Below are 10,075 nucleotides of genomic sequence, written 5' to 3'. Positions count from 1 at the left end.
GGGGAAGAAAAGAAAAAAAAAAAGAGACAGGAACAGTGTGACCAGCATCTTGAGGACTTGTTTCACTTACTCCACTTCTCCAGGGACCGATGTTTATAACATCTGGAACAGGACCAGCAGGGCAGGTGGCTAGGTGCCAAACAGGAATCCACTGCCAAAGCTCCTTTAGGGATGGTCCCACTGACAGCAGAATCCTTCCTGCCCTCCACTGTGCTGGCGGCCGCATCTCTTCTGCGGCCCCGCTTTCTGTCCCAGGAAGCTGCTCTGTCCCTGCAGGTCTCCTTGCGATGCAGGACGAGTAAAGACAGGTTCTCACCAGGCAGTACATGGACAGTCTGACAGCAGTTCTCATTCACACTGAAAACCTGTGCGCACCATGTACCGATTGACACGCCGATAGCCGTTACCTTAAGGAAGGGGAACTGGCACCCCACGCGTTCACTTATCCCTATAAAATAGGGGGAGGGAAAATGGGCCAAGACTTACCTGTTCGTGCTCATATGGTGACCTCCTTTGTTCTGGTGCTTGGCACTGTGAGAAACAGCACTTGCCAGTTCTTTACAAGGTGGGCGCGCTCTTTGTGTGCGCCCAGCAACATAACTCCTTCTCAACAGCTGTGCCAGTCCCCCCAGCTTCACACAAGGCTCTGCTCCCATGATAGAGCCCCACTCAAACGTGGAAGCCAAAGTGTCCTCGAAGACAGACATTGCTCAGCTTAGGACCAACTGTCTCAGCACCAATAGTCGCTTGAAAAAATCCCAGTGCACAGCAGATGGGTGCAGCTCTGCCTCCCCTTGCCCCACAGACCTGCAAGCACAGGGCACCCAGCTCGGTTTTCTAAGGTGACCTTGAGAGAAGGAGCAGATCCCAATTTCAGAAAGAGGATTTATGCAGAGATGTCAGAGACAGAACCAGGCGAGGCAGCTGCACCTTCACCTGCCAAGCTCCAGCTCCCAGAGCAGCAGGAGAGGTCCCTGCCGTGCTGGAAGTGTGGCCTCTGGGAAGGCCCCCACCAGCACCTGCACCTGCATGCAGCAGAGCCGGGAATTTGGCATGGAGCAGGGAAGAAAGGGAGGAAGTTTTTTTAATTCTGTTACTGATTTGGAAAAAGTGTGAGCATCCATCCAAGGCACAGCTGGGGGCTTTTCCTGCCAGCAGCTAACGCAGAAGGGAATGCCAGCACGCTGCCGCAAGCTAGAACGGGTCATTTCACCTGTGCCCACAGGTACAGGGCCAGCCCAACATCCAAGGTTTTCCACAGCAACACAGGACAGCGAGTACGTATGTTCCATGTGGCTGGTAGATTACTTCCTAACTAAACACCGCAGATCTAGATTCTATTTACAATAGAGCCAGCTTAAAAAATAAGTTAAAAAACTGGATTTTATACCCATTCAGTTCATTATTAACAAGAGAAAAATGGAATAACGAAAAAAAAAGCCAACACAGCAACATAATACGGTTTTGGTTTAAAATTAGCTTAAAAAAATAGAACCAAAAGGAAACCTCTCATGCAAACACATAAGGTGGTGTGTAAAACAATGTGCAATTTAATACGTAGTATCATCCATTCTCTTGCTCTGCAGCCTCCTGCTCAGTCTCTGTCTCCCAGCCTCACTCAGATCAGCTGCTGCTCCTTGCTGTGTTACTCCAGACCTCCGGTCCCGTCTGCGCAGGCAGCGTACCAGTCTCTGCTCCGCGCAGGCCCAGGGCGGCTGGCAGGAGGCGGCTGGCCCTGACAGGAGATGCTTCTGAAGCACCTGGTACCGTTTGGAGCTCTTCCTGCCCAAGTGGACTCCCTATGCCCAGCGGTTGGGACAGAGAAACTGTAAGATCCTTGCAATAATACAATACCTTGTAAGAGAGGTCCCTCAGGTTTCCTAGTCCACATACATATATATATATAATATATATATAATATCTCTCTATATATTATATATAAATTACATATACAGATAAATAAAATGCTTTCTGCTGCCTTTCTGTCACCCTGTCCAGAGCTGCTAGACAGTCACACTTGGAAAAATGCCCCCAGAGCTCCGATACTAGCTCATGTGCTCGGAGTCCGTTGTTTCACTTGTTTCTTACATCAGTCCTTAGCCGCCTCCTCCCATCTTGATTCTTGGTTTAGTTTAATAATAATAATAGTAATAATAATAATAATAATAATAATAAAAAACGACCTTGAATGGGTTCTCATCTGTCTCTAATGGAGCAGTGGGAAGGTCCATGCAGGAACGGTGGGAACAGTCACATGATGAATGAGATTAGTTCATCCCAACAAAAGAAACAGGACTAGAAAACTCAATTTTGCGACGATCTAAAAAAGGGGGCAGGAATAGTTTTCATATCCCCCCCTTGGGGCAGAGGGCTTGGGTGGGGTGGGACTTCGGAGATCTTCTGCTCACAGGAAAGCAGGTGGGGGACATCTTCAGAGTTTCTCTGGGGATGGAACCCAGATGTAGTGCCCAGACTGGTCCTCAATGATCTGTTTGATTTTGCTGTAAATCTCTTCAAGAGAGTCTCCTTGTACGATGGCTGGAAGAGGACAGAACAAGCAAGACCGTGAGCATCAGGCAGTGCTGCACCTTCCCTGCCACAAGCTACATGAAGGCTTTCACTCTGCACCAAATCGGTCAGTGTGGCACAGCCAACAACTAATGAATGAGACAACCCGCGTCAAAGGAGCTGTAACAGGCGCACAATGACACAGGGGGTTAACCCAGCGTGTCCAAGGGGATTAGTGAGAGCTGACCCTGCACTGGCAGAGCTCCTCACGCATGTGAGGTGCTGGCCAGGTTCTCCACAACAGGCTGCTAATCAGCTTTGCAAACCATGTCTCGCCACCATGCCGAGGCTTGCGGGCAGCTGGCCCCAGCACTGCAGCTATTCCACCGTGGTGAAGGGGATGGCCTTGCGCAGATTAGCTGGTGTGTGCCGAGCATGTACCCCAAGGTGCCGGATTTGGCTGTGCCCTCTGGTCGGCTGCTGACAACTCCTTGTGTTTGTTGCTTCCTCTGCTGTGGGGTGGGAATGGCAGCACTGTCAGGCTGGAAAAGCTTATGGCTGTTGCTCCCAGCAGTAACTCTTGCCCAAAGACCAGTGACAGTCTCGCTGCTTAGTACAGACATAACACAAGACACTTCACTGTGCTTCCTACATCAGAGGAAGAAGAAACACACACGGAGGGCCAAAGCTTTCCGGTAATTCAGCCTGCCTCCGTAGCCCAGCCAGGACCATCCCCCAGCATCTCTGTTCCCTCATTCTAAGTTCCTCGCACAGAACTTGCCACAGCACCCATCTCTCTGCCCATTACCCACTTCTTTCAACAAGGGGTTTCAGCCAAGAGCCTTCCTTCCCCAGGTCAACTTCAAACTCGCTGGCCAAGCACAGGACGGCATGCTGAGGGTCTGGCAAAACTGCGGCATGTGCTTTCTTTGTGCTCTTCCTGGAAGAGCAGCCGGCAGCTCTGCAACGGCTGCCTGGGACAGGAGGTCTGGGGAAAGCTTTTACCCTGTTTGTACCCATACATTTGCTCAGCTGAGATCCATTTTTGGAAAATGTTCTGCTTGGGATTTTTCCCGGTAGCTGCTAGGTGGGTAATACAGAGTTTGGCAGGATTATCACTTCTCAGCTTTAGAAGAAACAGTTACTGCGCTGGAGGAGAGATGGAAGACCAGTTTCTCTGCCTCTTCGCCTGCCCGTGATTTTCCAGAATTAATCATGTTACAAACATCAGTTCCTTAAGGCGCAGGAATCCCTGTGTCATCAGCAGTTCATCTCTGCGGGCAGGGAGAGCTGGGCAGCCCCTGACTGGCTCTTCAGCAAAGACTACTTGGGAAGCCAGCCAAACTTGCAGTCTTTTTTTGGGAGATGTTTTGTAATAACTCAGGACAGTCTCCACCATTTAGGTCATTACTTTTTTATTTTTCCTCTTTAAAATTACTCTCTTCTCTTTTTGAAAACGCTCCCCTTTTCCCCGTGCAGGGAGTTTTATTTCCTGTAGCCTTGTAACACCCTGAATCTATGCTGGGCTTCCCCTGCCTGGGGACTTTTTAAATTATTATTAAAGTTGGCGATAAGCTTTCACAAACTCAGAAAATCTTGCCTGACAACTTGTCTCCTTCTCTAGAGCTGGTTTACTCTTATCCACTGATCTTGGAGCAGTCCTTTTGCAGAGCCCTGCTGGCAAAGTGCCATTTCTTTTTTGCTTTGATGAAGCTGGACATTTTCCCATGACCCTGCAATACGACAGTGCTGGTAGAGAGGTCACCGCTGCCAGCCAGAAAAGTAAAATAAATCAGATACAAGCCTGCTTAGGACACTCACCTGTAAAATACTCTCCAAACTCTTGCTCGAGTTTCATGGCTTTGTCAAAGACCTTGTTGGCCTGTTCATACGTCTGTCTCCGGTTCATCTCCCTGCCACACACAAAAAAATAGAAACCTAGCTCTTTTTCTCAACAATGAACAGAAGCAAAAATAGCCCACAGAGCCAGGGTGCCTGGGAAGCCTCTGCACAGCAGGAACGGAAACTGTGCAGGACCCAGATCTAAAAGGCAGGACCCTTCCCCACGTGCTCTTTGCTGCCTTGGCAATTCATCTTAATTTCCAACAGTTCTTCTCATTTCCACCAACCCTGCCTTTCACCACAGCACAGACATGGGCTCAAATCCAGACAATCCTCTGAATTTGCAAGACCACTGCAGAAGTCTCCCTGCTTTTCCAGAGCCCGTCACCACCCTCCTTACTTAGGTTCCCTCATCCTCATACAACACCTTCGACCTCTTCTGGCTTGAGGAGTTTTCCCAGTCCCTTCAGTGCCAGCAGAGTCTCTTCTGACCTCAAGAGTCCATCTCTAGCTACTGAATCTCCTCACAGATAATATTTTCTGCTGGTGCTCGGAATAGTTGGAAGCTCAGCTGTTGCGTCCTTTCCAGCCTGCACTCCCCAGGGCCAGGCGCAGCAGGACAAGCAGAAGGTTCCCCTTAGGCACACGGGAATTGTCTCCTCTCTGCTCCCCAGGGCTGTCCTGGCTCAGCCACCACCCAGTTGTGATCAACCACTACAAGCGGCTGGCAGCTCTCCTGGCTGGACTTGCGGCCCAGGTGAGCAGGTTACATCAGGCACATTTGGGTGCATTTTTAGATTTCCCATGGATAATCCTGGGGCGAACAAAGGGCTCTAAGCCAGAGCAATCTGCGGAGCCTAGGTGCAACATGGCATTAGACGTGGAGGGACACCAGAGACAGCAATGGGCCCAGCTCCTCTTAACAAGGGACAAGTTCAGCACCAGCAGCAACCTCCACTGCTTTCTAAAAAGCACAGGCAGCAGACATACAAACCCCTGACATGCCAGAGCTGCTTGCCCTGGAGAGGCACGGAACATGGCATTGCACTTACATGAGAGCTTCAATGGATTTCGGTTTGATGAAAATGGCAATGGGATATAGTTGTGCTTGTTGCAACCTCTTGATAGCATTGCCAGACACATCCAGGATGCAGTGTTTCCCCTGGAAAGGAAAAGATCAGGATCAGACCTACCCACGCAGTCTGCTCCGTGCAGAAAACAGCTTGCTCATACAGCTGCGCTTACAAAAGAGAGGAGCCACAGAGATGAAACACCAGTCCTGAGACACAAGCCAACTCCCAGTAACCTTACATTCCCGCCTGCTTAGGGCAGCTCAGCAGTGCTGCAAAGGGACCAAATCGTTCTCTGAACAACTTAGAAGCCATTGGTACATTCCAGTACTGCTGAGGAGGAAACGCCGCTGCTTCAAGGAAGACAGCTGGGCACCTCTGCCCTGCGAGCTCCCGAGCACGATGCTGGTGCCACCAGTGCTGGGCTTTCAGGTGGAGTTTTGGATGACAGGTACGACACAGAGATGCAGTAACACAGCTGAGAAAAGCAGCCACGTGGCTGGGCAGGACTAGGGAGGGAGGAGAGGCTTGTGCCACGTTTGTTTAATGTGGTTACAGCCCTTTGTTAACACCACAGGGAGAGGAGGGGAACTGCCGAACGCGTCTCGGTTTGGACTAGATGCATCCCGGTCCCAGGAATACCACTCGACACTCACCCTCTCCGCCACTGCCCGCACTGACTGAATGCTGGTCCCGTAGAGATTGTCATTGAACTGCCCAGCCTCTATGAACTTGTTGTCCTGGATGTCTTTCTCCATCTGTTCGCGGGATACGACAAAGTGGTAGTCTTGTCCGTCCACCTCGTTCTCACGCCGAGGCCTGGTAGTGTCTGGAGGACAGCAGGCATCATGAGCGAACCCAGAGCGATGCATGCCAAACCTCCTGGGAGGCAGAAAACCCACCCATGCTCCCAGCCTCCTCCCCACGCCACAGGCCAGCAGAGCCAGCCCTCTCCCCTCCCTCCAGCGAGGGCACCGAGTGCCAGCTGGGACTTACGTGGCACACAGGAACCAAACTTGTGTGGGAATTCGGAGATGAGGTCGTCATTAACTCGGTCCTTTGTCGGCCCGAGGATGATCACCGGCCTCGCATAGTGAACTGCAAACAAGAGTCACAAACTGAGGCCCCGTCTGCACTGCGGGGAGGTGACCCTACTGCAACTTTCAGCATCAACCTGCCCTGTCCTGCTGGCAGCGAGTGCTCCTGCTCACATGGGCACCCAAAGGCATCTCCTCCTTCGTAAGAGTTAGTCTATCTCCTCCTGGTCACAGTCAGCACCTCCTTCCCATTTGACCCAAACCATTTGCGGGGCCAAGGGAAGGTGCTGTGGGTCTCCAGGGTCGCAGATCAGCGTAGCTGCTGCCTTGCACGGGGCAGGAGCTAGACAGCCGGGACAGCTGGACAAGGGTGCCATGGAGCTGGGGGAGTGATGGGAGCCTAAGAGTCTGGTCCAGCTTCTAGCAAGGAAAGAGCACCGAGGCTGGGACTATTCAGCCAGTGGAAGGGTCTGCAGGGATTGAGCATCGAGCAGGGTTAAGCACTGAGGGGGTGGGGGTGGGGGGAGTGGTTGTTCTGTAGCAGGGACCTGGACCAAGGCAGGGAGGGATAATCCTGTCCTCAGTGGGGGACTAAAGCCCAGCTCAGTGTTAGCTCTGGATCTCTCCCTTGGTCTTGCAGGCCAGGTTACAAGTCTTTTCTGTTGATTAGAAAAGGGCAATCAAGGCCAGGGAAAGCCCTGGGAGATGGTGTGCACGCCTGGCTCCCCTGCTGCATGCGACAGACAAGAAACTCCACTTGTGTTCACCCAGCGTTGTGCTGGTAGGCAGAGGAGGGGAGGAGGTCGCACCAGTTGCCCTGGCTGTGCTGGGGACACAGGTTGCAGGGGCATGGCGCAGCTCAGCACCAGGACTTACTTTCTTGCCGCGTCACTGGCTCGTACGACAGGATGGTGTCCTCTTGTCCTTCTGCAACAGAGCCAGGGAGAGGCAGGTGAGCATTTGCAGCAGCTTTTCAGCCACTCCGCACCCACGAGGAGCCGGCTCCTGTTACCTTCCTCCCTGCAGGGTGGACGGCAGATGTGCTGCGGATATTTTAGAGCACCCACTGGGGATAAGGGAAGCAGTCACTGCAGCTGGACCCCTATGCTACAGACCTGGCCTCTGGCCATTGCTTCCCACAGCAGGCACTGAGGATGGGGGAGCGCCATGGACTGGGAACCCACCACCCATCCTTGGAGCAGAGCCCTGCAGCCAAGAGAGAGGAAGGACGCAGGCAGGCTTGCTCCTGCCCCCCAGCCCCTGCTCCCCTTGGCCCTGAGGGGGAAGCTGGCTGCAGCATCTTTGTGTCACCAGCAGGAAGGACCAGCCTCCAAACAGAACCACCACCGGGACAAGACAAGATGGAAGTGCCAAAACGTGCGCGTGCGCACACACACACGCACAGGGGTGGGAGAGCAGGTGAGACGCATACTTACTGGAACTGCTCTCACTGTCACTGGTGTTTGATGTCACACCCTCTGCAAAGCAACCAGAGACACCCCTTTCAGAAGCAGCACGGGCGGAAGGTACAGGGGCACCGCGGCTGTCACCCAGCACTACTGACCCAGGGCAGGGCAGCGCCGGCCTCCCGAAAAACCTGCGCCCCAGCACCTGCTGGGATGAGCCTGTGCTGCATGGGCAGGGTGGCATCTCTCACCCTTTGCTGACAGACCAGGGACATGCAGGGGTAGGCTTGGCTAGCCCAGGAGAAGGCAGGGATGCTGGGAAGGGGCTGCCTGGCTGGCGTGGGCACGCAACGTGCAGGCACTGGGCTTCCCAGGCTGAGCGAGGGGAAGTGGAGTGCACGGGGAGGAGGGTGCTGGCAGGGGGAGCAGGTACAGCATGCACACAGGGGGCGAGGGGGGGGACACGGCTCCATGCCAGCATGGGGACAGGGCCGGGACTCACAGAGACAAGACAGTGACAGGACAGGACAGAGTTTGGGGCTTTTCTTGCTCAGGCTGATCCCAGTGCTGTGACTGCCCCTGGGCTGGGCTCTGTCCCAATCAGGGGGGTGCAGAGCTTGGCAGGGGACTCACACCCAGCTGGGAGGCCAGAGGGGCTCCTGCCATCGTTTTGCAGCTCTGGGTACATGATGCCCCAGAAGAAGGTGGCAACACTTCAAAACTCTGTCACCCGCCCCACTCAGAGGGGACCTGTTGTGGTCACAGCCACCTCCCACCCACACTGGCAGTGGCTCCAAGTCTTCAAGCGCTAAATCAGCAGCCAGCCCAGCTAGGAGCAAGAGGAAGAGGAGGATGAGGAGGTACAGCTCACCCCAGGTGTGGCAGGCAGCCCTCAGCTGGGTGCACTTAGGGCAAGGCCAACATCCCCAAGCAAACTCCCCCATCCCCTCCTGCGTGCAGCAGCAGCACCTCTTCAAGCCCAGCAGCCTCCGCGCTCCCCGACAGCGGAGCGGCGCCTGCGGGGCTCCTCCTTCCCCGCACCCAGAGAAGCACAGCTGCCCCAGCGGGAGCCCAGCCCGTCCCCAGGCACCACCAGGCATGCCAGCGACGGAAAGTGAATGATGCGCATTGAAATTTGACTTACTCAGGTTCTTTGCTCCATAATAATCGTCACTTAACCCAGGGAAGTCCTGATTTCACAGACAGCAAGAAAGGAGAGAGGGGGAGAGAAGAGAGCATGGGAGAGGGCAGTCAGAGGGATGGGGGAGACAGAGCCAGACCAGCATTAGTGACAGGAGTGCAGAACAGCCCAGAGCTGCAACTGCAAGTGAGGTTAAATGTTTTCAGAGCTGACACCATCAGCCCACTGCCAACGTCTTGCCTTGCGCAGCTGGACCTCCCCACCAAGCTCATCCTCTCCTGCCAAAGAGCCCCCAAGAGCCACTCTGGGTCTGGGGAGGGCAGGGTGGCCAGGGCAGCATCTGCTGGCACTTAGTGGTTGCAGCTTCAAGCTGCTGCCAAGTGGGGCTGAGGTGTTTCTCCACGATGCCTCTGGGGTGGACAGGCAGGGCACGGTGGCTCTGCACTCCCCTGGAACAGCCCAGCCATGCTGGGGGAAGACACAGCACAGCCAGACCTCTAACACATAGCAGGGTGGCAGGTTTTTCCCCACCTGCGTGTATTAGCTACCCACATCCCAGTGCTTGCATGGGCTAGGGAAACATAGGGGAAGGACCCCCCTGCTGCAAGCTGGGATGGATGGTGGCAGAGCACGGGGAGGGAGCTGGCGGCGGGTCTGTGACACAGGGTGGTGAAAAGTGTTGCCTGCCCCCTCCCCATGCCGTGTGTCGCTGCACTGCAGGGCTGGCCGAGAGCAGTGCCCCAGCAAGCCCCCAGCTCCAGCACAGAACTGACTGGAGCTCAGCCACGTCCAGGCACTATGAGATACCCAGACACACAGCCTTAACCTTCACCGCAGGCCAGAGGCTCGCACTGGCTGCTAAGCTGGTGAAGCCAGCACCAGCCTGGCACAGGCAGCAGAGGGATGCGGGCAGCCCCTGGAGTAGCCCAGCATCAACCTCCTGCCTCTGCACCATGCCCAGGACAGCCACTGGAACGAAGGGGACATGCTTGCTGTGCTGGCACTGGAGCAGAGATATTGCGCTGCCTCGCCTACCTCCTCTTCCCAGAGGTGGGAGGACCGCAGCTCTGG

General features: G+C 54.4%; 1 protein-coding gene across 1 annotated transcript in view; it reads right to left on the bottom strand.

The window, feature by feature from the left end:
• Positions 1–2,176: 2,176 nt before the first annotated feature.
• The window catches only part of DLG3 (discs large MAGUK scaffold protein 3), an 82,930-nt gene continuing 75,031 nt past the window's right edge, over positions 2,177–10,075 (bottom strand). Inside the window, exons 17-23 of the mRNA XM_035892133.1 lie at positions 7,894–7,935; positions 7,334–7,384; positions 6,417–6,518; positions 6,077–6,249; positions 5,403–5,512; positions 4,330–4,421; positions 2,177–2,538 (exon numbers count right to left, since the gene is read on the bottom strand). Of these exons, the coding sequence (XP_035748026.1) occupies positions 2,432–2,538; positions 4,330–4,421; positions 5,403–5,512; positions 6,077–6,249; positions 6,417–6,518; positions 7,334–7,384; positions 7,894–7,935 (677 nt within the window). The 3' untranslated portion in view covers positions 2,177–2,431. The remainder of the gene's footprint in view (positions 2,539–4,329; positions 4,422–5,402; positions 5,513–6,076; positions 6,250–6,416; positions 6,519–7,333; positions 7,385–7,893; positions 7,936–10,075) is intronic.

Source organism: Egretta garzetta, unplaced genomic scaffold (genome assembly GCF_000687185.1).
Source record: "Egretta garzetta isolate BGI_Z169 unplaced genomic scaffold, ASM68718v1 scaffold404, whole genome shotgun sequence".
Lineage (NCBI taxonomy): Eukaryota > Metazoa > Chordata > Aves > Pelecaniformes > Ardeidae > Egretta > Egretta garzetta.
This window is presented reverse-complemented; position numbering and strand designations above follow the sequence as displayed.